Source organism: Melopsittacus undulatus, chromosome 5 (assembly GCF_012275295.1).
Source record: "Melopsittacus undulatus isolate bMelUnd1 chromosome 5, bMelUnd1.mat.Z, whole genome shotgun sequence".
Lineage (NCBI taxonomy): Eukaryota > Metazoa > Chordata > Aves > Psittaciformes > Psittaculidae > Melopsittacus > Melopsittacus undulatus.
In genome coordinates this window covers 83,088,341-83,105,014 of record NC_047531.1, presented here as the reverse complement: position 1 = coordinate 83,105,014, position 16,674 = coordinate 83,088,341, and the positions used below count along the sequence as shown (strand labels likewise).

At 38.5% G+C, this 16,674-nt stretch overlaps 1 protein-coding gene across 1 annotated transcript in view; it reads right to left on the bottom strand.

Moving 5' to 3' along the window:
- Window positions 1-668: 668 nt before the first annotated feature.
- ETNK1 (ethanolamine kinase 1) overlaps window positions 669-16,674 on the bottom strand; it is a 32,632-nt gene continuing 16,626 nt past the window's right edge. The window contains exons 5-8 of the mRNA XM_005148159.3: window positions 12,067-12,150; window positions 10,668-10,828; window positions 8,336-8,409; window positions 669-7,158 (exon numbers count right to left, since the gene is read on the bottom strand). Coding sequence (XP_005148216.1) covers window positions 7,086-7,158; window positions 8,336-8,409; window positions 10,668-10,828; window positions 12,067-12,150 — 392 coding nt within the window. The 3' untranslated portion in view covers window positions 669-7,085. The remainder of the gene's footprint in view (window positions 7,159-8,335; window positions 8,410-10,667; window positions 10,829-12,066; window positions 12,151-16,674) is intronic.

Below are 16,674 nucleotides of genomic sequence, written 5' to 3'. Positions count from 1 at the left end.
TTGGGCAGTGGATGCCAGGGAGATATGTCCCTTGGCTCTAAGCAGCAGTTCAGTAGGGGCTAGTAACCCCAGATATCCGTACATAGTCTGGTATCTTCTATTAAATTGAAAAACAATTCAATTCACCCATTCTGTAACAGTATCACTTGAGCATAAGAAAGCCCAACAGAAATAGGCCACGTGTTTAGGTCAATGAGAGCCAGCCATGCCTGGAGCATTGGAGAATCTCAGGCTGCATTAGGTTGTGTGTATAGAGCATTACTCTGTGACCATGACACAGTTAAAAGGTGGAGGCCTTGCAAATGGAGAAGGAATCATTATATACAAAGACTTACTTACACAGAACCACATAAGGGCTCAAGCCTCCAGCTGCAACAATGCTTTTTCATAGGCTAAAGGTTACTCTACTTTTGGACTCCAAACTTTTACAGTTTTGCTTTAGGTGTCTGTACTGTCTGTCCCTTATTACACACACACCCTCAGGCAGCATCTTAATCAAGCCCACTACCAACAAGACCAAAACTCTGTATTCGGTGGAGGTGGGGAATCCCATTTCCAGTGACAAGGATGGCAGGCACACAATGAACACAAGTCAAAAGCTCTTAAGAACTCCCATTAAGTGCTTTCAAGCCTGAGAGAAGCCAAATAATCACAATATATGCTAATGGTGCAGTTAGAAACAAACTTTATTGTTGCAGTTTGAAATTATTTACAGAATATAAATCTCTTTGAAAGGTACATTACTTCATTTAATCAGTGGTAGAAGGCCTTATAATAGCTTCAATAACATTTAGTTCAAAAGAAATACAATTTCACTCCAATGGATAAATGATGCATCTAAACTTCACAACATACAAGAAGGGTCATGGGGACTTTCGGGGTGATGACAGTGCTGGAAGATGACAAACACTTACTTGTAAATTGAGCTAATTTTATTCACAGGACATAAATGGACTCATGTTTAGAAGAACACTGAAAAATATGCAGTAACAAAAGAAATGACACAAAAGAGAATATATCCCTAATATGTTATGGCCCTGTTTCTGCAAGTAGAGGGCTTTAGAAAGTTGGATCAAGAGGCTTGAGACAGAATCAATCAATCTGACTTTTAAGTCATATTTAAGATTGAATACATTCTTGGTGCTGAGACTATTCAAAGCACTTGTGTACCAAGCAGCATTAACTACCACAGACTGCATTTGAGATACAAAATGTTAAAAAGAATGTTTCTACCAAAAAAATATGATCTTTCACACACTGGACACATGACACCTACAGTTTGCTGAGAACACTTAAGAATTACTACTACCAAAAGCTTAGAAACATAAGACTTTGTTTCTAGTTCACGCTGCGTTTTATACAGTATTTTTCAGGTTTCTCTTCCATGGTCTCTCTCAACTTGTGCTTTGCAGGGATCTTTATGGGGGGAAAAAGACATCTAACATAGGAAAAATGAAGCTGCAATACCACAAAACCAGGCTGGTGCAGTACCTGAAGTTATTTCTCATTTATGAAGTTATTTATTTTATAAGTTATTTCAGGATTTATTTTCAAAGTTTGGTAGATTTCAAGTAACTTGTTTGCTGCTTTCCAAGTGTTCACTCCACTTATTTCCACCTAGTTCTCTCTGCATTATCTCTATAAACATCACATCAAACCCATTTGGGAAGGCCATGAATTAAGTTCCACATCCCAGCAGCTCAACATTTTAGGCAGCTATAGAAACAGCTGATGTAAAATCTCAAACCAGGAGTAATCTGGTGGAGTCTGGCACCTGTTCTAAGGTCATAATGGGCCTCACGGCCATTCCAGTCAGTTTTCTGATGGTTCACAATAAAACCCTTTATCAGTGACAGTGGTGACGACCACCACAGATGTCCAGAAAGCCCAACACACATTTAAGGGTTGCAAATTAACTACATAAGAATTTGGGGGTTTTAAATAGTCTTTTGTTACATTTCTTCCCTCTCCCCCCAGGTTGACTGGCTTCCTATCCACAGAACTTATCTCTACAGGTCAGACCAAACTGGAAGAGTCACTTAAAAATACACAAGGCTTTTTCTAGTGTCTCATCCCATCACTTAGATGGAGCACCTCCATGCAACTGGCATGTACAAACACTCTGGAGGTCTGTAAGCCACAAAGTTTGGTTCCATCCAACATGTCCCATATGGATTTGTGTGGTTTCCCACTGCCAAGTTGTGTACTGGCTTAACAGAAATCCTACTGTGTACAAGACCACAGGTTTTTGGGGTTTTATATCTTTTACAACTAATGAAGGCAATCAGCTCCCAGCCTACAGGAATAAAATGGGCAGCAGGGGGCAGGTGTAAGTATCAGCTGCAAGTCTGCACATCAGCCTTGCATTACCTCAAGGTTTGACCAAATGCTTCTGTTCTACTACTACAGGTACAACCTGCATGGTGTGGAAGAGATGACAGGAGACAGTAGCTAATTCCAGTGCTTTAGTAATCTAGCACACCTTAGAAGGCATCCAAGAACACAGTAAACAATACAAAACCATGGAGACAAATCAAGACTGGACAGCCACCTGAAACACAGAGAGGTGAGACGAGGCAAACCTCTGCAAACTGCAAGAAGGACTATCTCAAGCAAGAAATTACATTCCAGTGGGTTATGGAGCAAACTTATTTAATCAGAGTTATCAAAATTGGTTTGAAGACTTCTTTTGGGGAAGGGTAACAAAAGAGTATTCAGTTTTGTTAGATACTAAAGGCTTTAAAAAACTGGACTTCATTTTGAAACAAACATTCCCCTTTGCAATTTGCTCTCATCCATAAACCATGCAAGCAAGTAAGCGTATCTAATATCTTGCTACATCAGAAATCTAAGCTAACAAAGAAGGGATGGGCACAGGGAGGAGGGGGAAGGTGTAGCACAGAGGAAAATATCTCAGTTACGTTTCAGTCTAAAAGGGCTACCAATAAGCCTAATGTGGAAGAAAACATAGCAGAACTATTTCTGTGATTTGGGCATTTACCATGAACATTTACAAGCTAGCAACTAATCCTATTATAAGGCTATAGCCACCAAAAATCATTTAAGTTGCGGAACTCCTACCACAACTAACTCAATTGCTGCCCCCATGGGAGCACACTCAATTCAACGTGCTCATGTTTAGAAGTCACCAGCATTCAAGAATGTATAGGAAATTTGTGGAAGTTTAAGTAAAATTTAACAGCTCTCCCTACACCACAGGTACTACACAGACCTCTGACACATAGTTTGCCCATTAGAACAGACTTCCTCATCTTAGTACTGCATGAATTCCTGTATTCCAGAATCATTCCCAAGAGCAAGATGACAAAAAAAGCTAACAGGGAAGAAAAAAAGACATTGGATGCCCAAGGCTGTAAATGGATACCTTAACATAAAACTATTATGCTCTGTTACAGGTAAATTTAACAAGAGTTCGCACACAGAGTTAGATTTCTTCTTTACATCAGAATTTCTACAAAATAGGAGAGAATACAATGCAATACACATGTCCATAAATGCAAGATACAATACAATTCACACTAATTTACAGATGGTTATTTACACTGTTGTATATACATATACAGTCAGACCTGGTTAATGCAAATTTTTGTAAGTCCTTTTAAAATGCAAATCAGAAAGTGTCAATGAAGGAATTCAAAGTTATGTGACAAGAGACCACTTATCATTCAGAAATCTTTAATGCTTCGATGACCTAAGAAATTAGCTGTGGATTAGCCAGATCTGACTGCAGAAATGAGAAGAAAAAAATTCACACTATTCTGCTTTACAAAAGCAACCAGGCCACTATGGTCTATTGACTTGATGCTATTTATGCAAGAATGCCCTTACTAATAACCCTCTTCATATTTACAATATAGGTTTAACTACAGTAAGGATTATTAGTTTCGGCATTCATGCCCTTAGCTTAACATAAAGGCAACAGAGTATCTTCTTGGCAAGTCACAGTCAAAACTACTACAGGATGTTTCTAGAGCTCAGTCATTCGAAGTATCTTAACATTGCTATTGAGGAGACAGAAAAATTAACTGAAACAAATACATGTTCTCTAGTTCGGTGCTCTAGTACCTAACTTACATTCAGAATGTCCTGTATTCACAGTTTCAAGCTACCTTATGATCTGCAACGCTATTGCAAACTACTGCTTCAAACTTAACACGTCTCGGAGATATCCCTTCACAAGTGAGAATACCCGAGTGCTACTGGCTCAAACTGATGTGGAAAAAGGCTCAAGGTAACCGGCATTTCATTTTGTAAAAGGTTTTACAGTATTTCCTTAGAACTTGAATTGTTTTAATCTGCACTTGTCTTGAAAGCAAGCTGATGCAAAGCAGCATTTCAGGGTGTAAAATGAGTTTCAACATGCAAAACGAAAGCCTCTACCAGTACTGCAAAGTCAACCACTGTAACCTGCGATAACCCTTGTGCTTCTTTGAAGTGGCTCAGGAAAAGCTTGCAGTATTTACTATCTGCTTCAAAGTGCATTATGAGATTTGGTGGAAATTCATTCCACAAGGAGACTGAGCTGCACTCATGAGGAACTTTGGCTCTGCCGAAGCAAGCTTCCACTCCTACAGTTATTGCTACTTGAGCTATACAAACAAAAATACTACTGAAAAGAATCACACTAACTCCCAACTTAAATAGTACTGGTACCTAAAAAGGGAATGTGTTCTGCTAATTGTTGGGAACATTAAGAGCTGTCAAGTGCTGGAGTTCCCAGGACCAAGTGAACTTCACAGCCTTTCTCAAGTATTTCACAAAGCAACACTGCCAGAAATCAAGCCACCACTTGAAGAAAATAGGAGGAGTTTAAGTATCTTTATCAATCTTACTTCCAAAGCAGATCTTGCTGAACTCAAAGGAACTACCAAGACAGCAGGGTATTACCCAACATACATTGATAATATCAACAGGGAGAAAGTACAGAAGATTAAAGTTTTCAGTGCCTTCATGAGCTCTAGCAACATCCTTGAAACTGCTACAAAGAAAACTGTGTCTATTTTAGCTATTGGTTTCTATTTAACTACCAAGAAAATTGATCCAGTATAGTAGCCTCCAGCTAATAACTGCTACTGAAAAAGGTTACAGAATTTCAAGTTACAAACAAAGAAAAAACAAAAGAAATCGCAGTTCTCCCACTGGTATTGGGATTTTTAAGGTTCTGAGTGAAGGAAAGCAAGGAAAAAAAAAGGAAGCATTTAGAGATGAATATAAACAAGAGGAATAAACAAGTTCCAAACCCTTGCTTTTGTAAAACAACAGAATGCCATTCAAAATGGTCTTTCAAGGTGAAAGTTTTTCATTCACATAGATTTTTTTGTCCTGAATCAATCCAAGCTTTTGCAAAGCACATATGTATATATATGTGTACATACGGATACACATATACACACATACACACACAGCAGTGTGCCATAAAGCAGTTTGGAATAAATATCTTTGCTGGGGTCTGTACAACAGACTCCCCACAATATTTACTCTTCAGGTAAGTTTGTGTTTGCACCTGTATATGCACACACACAGACTTTGTACATGTGGGCACTTAAGTGACCAAAGTGCAAAGCTTTTCAGAGTATAATCAGAGTTGAGTACATGCCTGCCCAACTCAACACTGCCTTGTTGGGTTCTAGTTTTCTGTTGTGGGTTTCTTCCCCTGCCTGCCCACCCCCCTTTCCAGATTTAAAGCCTCTTTTCCATGCAAACTTATACATTGTTTTGTTAAGTAAACATTTTCTTTTCAATTCACATTTTGCAATCCAGACCATTCTTGGTATAATAGCTTTAAGAAGTAAAGAAAATCCGTGATGATCAAAGCCTCATTGCTCAAGACATGAACTTTTCCAGATTATCCTTCAAGCTGGAGACTTTGAAAGTAATTTGCTGCCACAGGAAACAAAAAACCCAAACAAAACAACAACAAGAAAACCAAGACAACAACAAAAACCAACAAAAAAACACCCCAAACTAAACAAAACAAGAAGAAACCCCAGAAATACCAGAACCTGCAATTGCAGGACCAAGTATTTAAGACTAGAATCCAAGGTTAGAAGGTGACAAAGCAAAAAGATGTCAGCAATACACAACTGTAAACCTAAGCATCTTGCTCCCCAGTGCAACAGGATCTCTGTTCACTAGTCTTCAGTTCAATAGTCCACTCTGGTAGATACTGCTGAAGCACATCAAATACAGACAGCAGAATAGCTTTCAAATTTAGAATCAAGTTTCAAAATGCGATAGGTTTGGGATAGTGGTCTTTTGCTTTAAAAGTACACTTAATAAACAAGCAGCTTTCCCATAGTTAGAGTTAGAGACAGTACATTGTCCATCTAACACTATGATGGTACGTATCCTCAAAAGAATCTTACGGCCATAGAATTTTCATGTTTCTACAGCTTAGAAGAAGAAAGAAAGGAAAAAACCCCGAATGTTATTTATCATTTCAGCAAACTCATTAATTCTATACAAAAGAAAAGTACCATCATATGGAAAGCTAAGTTTTTTTAAGGAAAAAAGAAAAAAGGGACAAAAAAAAGATAATTCTCACCTTTCTCCCTAGCTACACCACAGTGGTGATCTCAAGTCTATCACCACTCATTTTGCCTGTACACATCTAAAAGGTTAATATTCTCTGACCATGTTTTCTTTAACATAAGTTAACATAACTTCAATAAAATAAAAGTTGTTAAACGAATCCTTTGGAACAACTTCACTGTCTGCACCCAACTCTTACAAAAAAAACTGATGAAAGCAGCAATGGAATCATGTTAAACTTATAATAAATAATTCACATACAACATGTTAAATTACAAAGAAGGATTAAATTGCCATTTCTACAACTTTTTATAGATTTAGCAAGTTTCTAATCCATTTTATATCAACAGCAGTACGTATGCTCTTCATATTAAATTTAACATTGAAGGACTGTTTAGAGGCATTATGTATAAAGCAAAAACCACCAAGTGAGCATTAACAGAACTTCAACAAATGTTTAGTTTTTTTCCAGTATCTGTTCTTTGAAAAGATTCAGGGGTTCTCTATCCACTTGGTAAGTTTCTTCCTCTTCATTATTCAGGAAGAGTTAATGTCATGACCTCCAGCTTCATTTTGAAATACTGGTTAAAGCGAACAATCGCGTACCTATTTAAAGGGAGAGAGATTTGAAGTTAAGAGCAGGTAACTCCTTACATGAAAACAGCTGTGATAGCTAGGACTAGTCCCAAGTCCACCTACTACCCAGTACCCTGTTTCCAACACTGACCTGTAGCAGCTGCAAAAGGAAGTAATGAAGAACACAGCAACCATATTGGTATTTCCTCACCACCACCCCTCAAGTCCACCTTGCTGCAGCTTGCAAAACAGATGCTGTGCCAGGGTTATCAAAGGTAGTGCTTTCCCATTTAATAGTTCTTAATAGACTGCTCAACAACTGACAGTTGCAATTCCAAGTAATTCTGATCTTGATCATTGCAGAAAAATACTTTAAACTGACAAGTTTTTGGGCTCTACCACCTGTGCTTTAGCTTGGGTTGTTTTGCCATCTAGCGGTGGCAAGTACTTCTACTTGAGAATAACTGAGCACAAGAACAAATCCACATTTGTCCCAATTACAGAATAGCACAACTAAGCCTAACATACTGGGTTAGTTAGTGCAAAAAATTTTGAAGCAGGATCTTATACCAAGCTAAATCATTTATTTTATCACCTTGCCCAGTCCTCAGCAGAGAGATGAACCCCTCTGCTTGTGGCCATGAAAGACCATTTAAAAACATGCCCAAGGCACACATCTACCTAAGAGCTACCAGCATCTCAGGAAACCAAACTTCATTCATTGGCATTATAAAGACTCCTTAATAAATATTCAAAATTTCCAAGATCAATACTCCAGGCAATAAGTAGACAAACAAGCTCTTTTGTACAAGAGCCCCGTTTCTTGACTCTTAGAGTAAGAAACATAGGTCTTGTGTCTGCCACAGGACAGCACACTGACCACTTCACTTTTACACTTTTGTCTCTCCAACAAATAATGCTCAATGTCCAAAAGCATTTGCTCCTCCAGTACGTCCCTTGCCTTGCTACACCATGTGTTGTAGCCCAGGGGCACATACTAACTTAGAGAACTTTCAGTGACAAAAAGCACAGCTAGCTTTTACCGTCTTGTTTTCTCTTAATTTTAAAGAGTTATAGTATGGTCACATTGATCAAGTCTGTTGCTCAGACCTTACAGCTTCTGGTAGCTGGAGTGCTGGACTAGGCGGCCCCACACATACCTCCCAGCCTCAGGTATTCTATAGTTATACATAGCAAGCACACTTACCCTAGAAAATCAAAGTCAATGGTGGAATATTTGGCTTGAATTAAAGCCCACAGACCCCAAAAGAAGTGGGAAGCCTGAAATAAAAAACATTCATGAAAGGTGTTATTAAAATCCAACATGTAAGCATATTCTCACATTGAAAGTTATCTATAAAAGAAGTCTTAAAACCCAATTGTTTTGTAAAGTTATTTGATACTTCTTGACCAAAGAGATTGGCAAAGTATTGCAGAATTAATTACTGGCAATCTGAAGCATAAGTCCATTGGCCTCCTGACTCTCCATGTGTCATTTTCAGAAAAATAATTGATACCTGTTTCATAAATGCAATATTAAGCAAGCTATTGTACAACTATATACACTACATTAGAAAAACCACACAGAAATACAGTTATGATTTCTCCTGCTGCTAATTAAACATACATTATTTGACATGTATTCAGATCTAGTGTGAACATGAAATTCCTTTTGGATCTTTGATTACAACCCTTAGGCTATTATAACAATTAACCTTCTCTACTGACTTAGACAAAGAGATATGATCTGTAGCTATGTAAGAGAGCTTCTGACTCATCAGCATTTACATCATACATTTCTCATCTGTTCCAAACTTACTTCCCTTATGAGTCCAGATAAGTAGTTTGGAGGCCTATGTTCAGTTTCAGATTGAAAATATTAATTACATTAATATGTTTGTTAGTATACTTCAGATGAACAAATACACACAATAGGTTGATAGTCTCCTTGTGGAAGACACTTCTGGACCACCCAGGTTATAAATGATATACTTCAGACTTCTGTTCAGTAAACAGCTGCTTACAGTAATTACCTAAATTGCTTCCTGAAGTTTGCATGTTAACACTTCGCCAAGTGTAGAAGACACATGCACACATTCCTGGAAACACCTTAAAATACCAACTACTGTATGTACACGTGAATCTATCTCGTACCTCTAGAGAGCTTCACCTGACAGTAAGCAGTTTGGCATCTTATATCAGCATCCATTCACTTTGTGTTTTCTCTTAACAAAGCTTCTCACATTAACCGATACAAAAGCATTTGGCAGGATTTGTGCATCATGTGTGGTCCAAAGGCAGGTGCACTTTATCCTCTTAAACAGTATATGACCATAGTTCAAAACGGAAAAAACAATGCTATATATTTTTAAACAGACCACCAACCTACTTAATAGCATATCTAACTCTCCTAAATGAATGGGACAGCTGAATTCAACAGTAATAGTCGATATGTTTGAAGAGTAACAGCAAATATGCTAGTATTTTTAAGGACTTGTTTAATAATCATCTTCCTAGAACATGAACTGCATTTCCTCACTGCAACCATTAGCTTTTACCAGAAAACTGAAGGTTACACAGTAGCAATGGTGTGCCTGGATTAGTTAGTGGACTGAAATAAGGCCAAACTGGCTTCTTAGTCTTAGTCCTCCTGTGAATGGTTTAGCATGTTATTCTTCAGGAGAATAAGTGGTCTAGCTATTGGGCAAGACACTTTTGCTGTAACATTTCCCATCATATCCTCCTGGCAAAATAAGATCAAGGCTAGATGGAAAACAAGAAAAATAATGTGAACCTGTAAAGTATCTTCAGAAATCACAGAGATGAACATTATGGGAAAAAAAAAACAAACAAAAGACTACTTCTAATAGTATACATAATTGTGACATTCAAAGACCCAGTTCTACCTGTACTTGACTTCTGGGGAACCACAGAAGCACTTTGCTACAATTTAAAGCAGTAAGGTGACTGAAACCAAATCTGAAAGCAACACCCTGCTTGCCAAGACACTGCAGGCAAGGGAAGTTACGGCAGTACTGAAAGACCTTAGAGTGATCTAGGTATCTGTATTTAAAACAGAAAATACAGTTAAACCACAATATATCCTAGTTTAACAAAATTTTATCTTATTTTAAAAAGGCTTTTTAAAGTTGGAAGATTTATAGGTCTTTATGAAGCACTACCTTGCTCTGTCAAGAAAAAAGGCTGTAAGCTCTAGCCAACTCGGGGAACTTGCCAGACCAATAGCCAGCCAATGGAAATCCTCAATAAAAGCCCGTCTTCTCATTTTCTGAATGCTCACTGGCTCTTTCACTAGGAATATTCTACAGAGAATTTTTAACAAACATAGTAGAAACTCTCCATAGAACAGGCTAAGGAAGTTTTTCCTTTACATGACACAGCACTCAGAATAAGAAACTGAAAATTACATTTGTCCACAGAATAGCAGCCTTCTCTATAGTATTAAATGTATTCTAATCAAGTGGTTGTTACTTACCAATGCAAACTGATTATATTCTAATCAAGTGTTTGTTACTTACCAGTGCAAACTGATTAACTTGGACATATAGAACTTCAACTTCTTTTTCACTGACTTCCGTGCCAAACCCTTTATACTCTTTGTAGGCCTCAAGGTAAGATCTGAGCCACTGTTCCTGTAATTTTCTGTTAGGATAAAGGCTGTAGTCTACCTCATTTACCCCTAGAGAAAGAAAAAAATACCTATTAGAACCTTATGGTGTCTCAGTAGCGAGATTACAATCACATTACTGGACTACTTCCTCCTTTCCCACCCCCAACACACAGAGATTGATATGGATAAGCATAAATGTTTTTACTTTGATCTATCAGTTACATGTTGGCAAGAATTTCTCACAAACAAAACGAAGCATTCAACATAGCAGAAAAACTTGTGCTGTATATGTTTTCAGCCACATATGTAGTCTACTTCTATTTGGAGATTAAATGAGCCTGGCTTTGAGAGAAGCCTCAAAAGAAAGTATTTGCATTGTGAAACAAAAGCCATCCCAAACATATCAGACAAATTACATTTCATAGGAAAAGGGACTTGTATGCAACAATATCCAAGGCTGAATACAGATGTATATACACTGTCACCAACTAGGCTCATATTTGAGAAAAATGTATTAGATGTCTACCTCTCCTGCACAAACTATTAGTGTAATTAGTTTTATCTCCATAACCACTCCTTCTGACCTTTCTTTCTTCCTATACTAGAGACAGTCACAGATCATACAGAGTCTTGCCACAAGTCAAACCTGGATCACAGTTCTCTTCCACTAGCTATGATTCCCAAAGCATGTGAAATTCTTCTTAAGCCTCACTTTTATGAAGAGTGCAATTCCCTCATATCTAAACTCTTTACTGCATCAGATCCACTTAAATTTAGCTTTAAAAAAATTAATAATCTGATTTTTACTAAATGCATAGAGAGTAGCAAAGGTGAAGCACAACTGTTCTTCATAGGCAAGGAAAAGGCCACATGAGCCTACCATTTGCAACTGTGGAACCACACAGCATATTCTCATTATACACTGCTGTAAGGGATGCATTCACAGTATTCCATTACAGCAGGCTGTCTCTGCTGTGTCATTTCACAGAAGGATATTGCCAAAGCTGCTGTACCTAACTACTAAATAAACTTAGGATATTATATCCCTTTTTCTAGCTTAGTAGAGCTGCAAAGGAAGGGCATAACTGGCCTGCAAAATGAGATATTAACACATCTTGATACCATCACATATCTAGACAGGACAGAGAAAACGCGAATGTGCAAGCATTAGGGTATGTTGGTGGGGTTTCTGCTTGGGTTTTGTTTCAGTTCTTGTTTTGTTTATTGTTTGACTGGGGTTTTTTGTTTGGTTTTGGATTTTTTTTAATGAAACCAGTTTACCTTTACCCACAGAAATCCACTTTTACCTGCAAATTCATTGAAGTGATTTCCAATGTCATAAGCCAGGTAGTTGTATCCAGAGTACTCATAGTCTATGAACTGCACATCACCTATGTGAGACACAACAACAGCAACATCAGAGTCCATGTCAAATAAAGTCATAGCCCTAATCATTTGGTGTCTTTTGAAGCTTTGCAGAAAAACAGAACACACCCATACTTGTGCCCAGTTGTGTGCACTGATACATCCCAGGGTAAGGCTGTGATTTTCATATTACAAGACTCCCATGAATATTCACTCAAGAAAGCTCTTAAATAATTACTTAGAACTTATATTCTGGTTCTTAACTCTGAATAGCAGAGTTTCAATTTTAACTTTTACCACATGAGGGCATCCTCTACCTTCAAAATAAGAAATACAGTAGACGATCTATTTAAACTTTATGTAGAAACAGCAGATCAATTTTTCCCTGACTTATAAGAACAGTCCTGTTTATTCTCACAAGTGTGTAACCACAGTGGACTAACACACTGCACCATGTTGATATTTCCTGCTTTCTCCAACCACAATTATGAAGCAAGACTATTCTTAATCATTGCTTTTTTTAGCTGACTTCAACTACTCTGAAGAAACCATCAGGCTCCTCAAGTCCTCAAACCTATGAAACTATGTACTCCTATGTAAACAAGGGTTGTTAAAGCAGCAAACAGCCCCAAATGTTTCCAAATGACATTTACCTGTAGTGAAGCTGAGGAAAATGCTTCACTCAGGATAATACAGCATTGAAGCTGCTCAAGAACACTTACAGCACATGAAACAGTCAAAGCATTAACAAGATAAATTAGGTAAAACTACAGCTCTTGTATTTGAAATGAAACCAACAAAAATATTCAAAACATCAGAAAAGGAAGCAATGAGTCAACATAAGAGCTCTTTGCATTAGAACATTCAAATGTAAAATTTCACATTTCCAACTGCTATGCTGAAATGGGCAGTTTTTACAGTTGCACCTTTCTCCCTCTCTGTACCCATTCTTTTGACAGCTACCTACGTATTTACTCAATAAAGCCATATTCCTGTTATTACAGTGAACAACCTTAGCATGACTTAAAAGAATGCTAACTTTCAGAATTCCAGGTAAAAAAAAAAAAATCAAGAGTAATTGTCATGGTTTGAGCATGTTTTGAGGGTGTTTTTGTTCAAGGTTTTTTCCAGCCAGGTGGAGGAGGGGAGTCCGGGAGGAAGGAGAGACAGGACACCTGACCCAGGCTAGTCAATGAGGTATTCCATACCATAGCACGTGATGCCCAGGATGCATACTGGGAAGGAGAAAGCTGGAGGGGAGAGCTCTAGAGGAATATGGAGGAGGGAGCACGCGGTGCTCGGCCGGGCAGGGTGGAGTGAGTTATGGGTCGGTGGCTGGTGGGGTGTTGTATTCTTTTCACTTGCTGTTTGCTGTATCATTATTATTTGTAGTAGTAAATGGCAGTAGGGGTTTTGTGTTTATGCCTTAGCAATTAAACCGTTCTTATCTCAATCCATGGGGGCTGCATTCTTTGGATTCTCCTTCCTAACTCTCCGGGAGTTGGGGGACTTGGTTTAAACCACGACAGTAATGTTATATGTTTCCTAGACTAAGAATTCTAAGCATCTAATATACTGCCATCTCCTTAAGGTTTATGGGTACCACACATACCAAATATCAGTTTTGCCAAACAAGTGTCCTGACAGAGTTATCACAGAACAACTTTGTGAAGTGTTCCTTTCCACACAGTTCACCTTTACCATACTTGAAGTCCTAACACACTATACTTTTAAGAAGAAACTCCTGTAAGCTATAAGCAAGCCAAAATATAAAGCCCAGCCCTGGTCAATGTTCTGCTACACTACTGATCTCCTGAACCCCCAAATACTTTATGTTGATTGTATTTACAGGGCTTTTTTTCTTCCTCCCTCACACAAAATACAAACACATTTCTACTTGAGAAATATCAATGCAAGAAAAACTTCAATATTTCATGTGCAAATTTCATCCTGAACATACTTATGTGCTATTTTTAGGTACAGGTAACATTTAAAACTTACTTCCAGATATAAATGATATTACATACAGGTGGTGTTGTTACTAGGCACTCTCCTATGGAGAAATAAATGCATGTGAAAAAGTGATAGGATAAGCCTTCAGTCAGTGCACCAGTAGCACAGTACATGGCTCCACAGGGCAGTAACCATGCCATGCCTAATCTGTAGCAGATGAAGAAAGTCTGGCAAACTCATTTGACATGACAGGAGTTCAGTGAAAAGTCCTGCATTATTACTGTTCTGTTTTAGACTTGTGCTGCTGTGGAACTCAACCTTAGATTTCATTTTTGCATGAAGGCTCAAAATATAAAAAAAGCACAGTTCTTTTGCCAAAATAAAGCAAAAACTTTAAAGTTTTCTACTTTATAATATATAGTTTGCTTCATAAAAGCAGAATGCATACATGTCCCAGCTATCTCATTTTAGAAGCAGCAGCTTTGCATTGTTTAAATATCCAGGGTATTAGAGGTTGTTTTTAAGATTTAACACAATTAAAAGATTAAGCTATGATTTAAGATACAAGATTTAACATTGAAAAGCCACTCCTAAAAGATATGGCTTAGATTAGTAGTTAAGCAGCTAGCTTTTGTTTTGAGGTTTCCATGAAGTACACAGAACTTGTACATCCCACCATATTACTGGAAGCACACAGACCAACAAGAGACACTATTCTAAGTGCATTTGTGTTTTATTGAAGCGAGACATGATTTAAAACTAAGCTCTATCATCTCTCTAAAGAAGCTACTGTTATAACTAGGTCTACAGATAGCAAGAGTATTGAGTATTTCAAGTTGAAACACATTCCTTTCTTCCAGAGGTCTCCTAGTGTAGGCAACATGCACTGTAATCTACAAAAAACATGTACAGGTATAAAATGGAATACATGTGTCCCATATACCCAAACTTAGTTTTTTACACAGATCAAGTAGCAGCCAATAGCACATCTGCTAGATGATCTCAGGGATCTGAAAGAGAATAATGACACCTTCTGGCTGCTCTTCACTCTCAATGATTTAAACAAGATAAAAACACTTTCAATGTGCAAGTCCTAGCTGTAGTTACCACAGCAGAACGACGTATCCTGAGTTCTCTCCCATCCTGTTCATCAGGTGAGCCACTGGGGCCCTAGAAAACAGCTTCATTAAAGATAATGATCTACGCTATGAACATATGTGAAAATTCACAAAGGGGTCACATACCCAAAGAATAGTTTTAGGTCTAAATACCCACTTTAGCTTTGCAAAACAAAACAGGTTTTTAGATCAAAACCAGAAGCCTTAAACATACCTCAGTCTTCAGAAGCACTGAGCACCCACAGACTCCTACCAAAGATCATAGAAAACATTGGGTAGGCAGAGGGAATAAACATAACAAAACTAGCCATCTACCTTCACACTTAACTTCCTGGCAGGTGACTGTAATACATTCAGAAAGAAAACATACATACACAGACAAAAGTTCTGACACTTGGTCTTACTGAATAGCAAATATTTGAGCACTCTTAAAACAGCAGGTATTTCTGGAAACTCAGGTCACACTGGAAAAAAACAAGCAACCCAAACTTTAAGAGCATCAGAACATACAGTGTGGGAATTCTTAAAGAGCCAAGGCCACGTAGTGAGCAATCCCGATACCCTGAGCCTTGTTACTGTAAAGTAAGAAGATTTTTGGCAGGCATAAGCAAGGTCAGTTGTCTTGTTAGGCCTCTGTAATTTTCCACTACAAACGTGCAGAGAATGATCTCTACCAAGGCAGTGTTTTCCCTGCTGTTTTTCATACAGGCTGGGTCAGGACAGGGAATTGCTTGATCGCATTGATCATCTCTGCGTTGTCCGTCACTCCTGCATCAACAAGTGGCGCCTGAACAGGGACCCTCAGATCAGTAACCTTCACAGAGGGTTTGAAGTCCGATCAGGAACGAGGGGGTAGGAGCCGGCTGAAATCGGCGCTGCAGAAGTCAGCTAGCTGCAAAGCTGGGATCTCGCCCTGCTCAGGTGAGCAGCCAGGGAGGAGATGGGGCACTCGCTATCCAAAGATGAAGAGGCGGTAATGGAGCTCCTCCAACATTTTCTCTGTAAGAGAGGACTATAGTGCCACCTTATAAAGGCTGTTAAAATGGTCCCAAGACCGTGGTCTTCTGCTCACTATGCAGGCAGCGTTTGAAGTTTCTTCATGGGAATGTACAGGACAGACGCTGTGGGACAAGGTCAGTAACGGGAACATACTCGGAGGTAGAAGCCTCAAAACAGAGCCTATGCTAAAATTGTTGCTCTGGAGTAAGGAGTTAATTGTGGGAGTCGGCGAAGCCTTCAATCTCGAGACTTGGGAGAAAATTACTAAGGAAGAAGCCTCTGATTTATGAATGTTTTCAGTCCTTCTTAAGGTGAAGGGAGCAACCTTTAAAGAGGCAGACTTAATGTTGAAATGGTCGAAGACGCATTACCCAGAGATTGATGAGTCTATCGGACTTGAGATCTTTGTGGAATAAGGCAGGAGTTAAACTGCGGAATGTGGCCACAGAAGGCAACGACGCTGTGAAAAGTTTGTTAGTC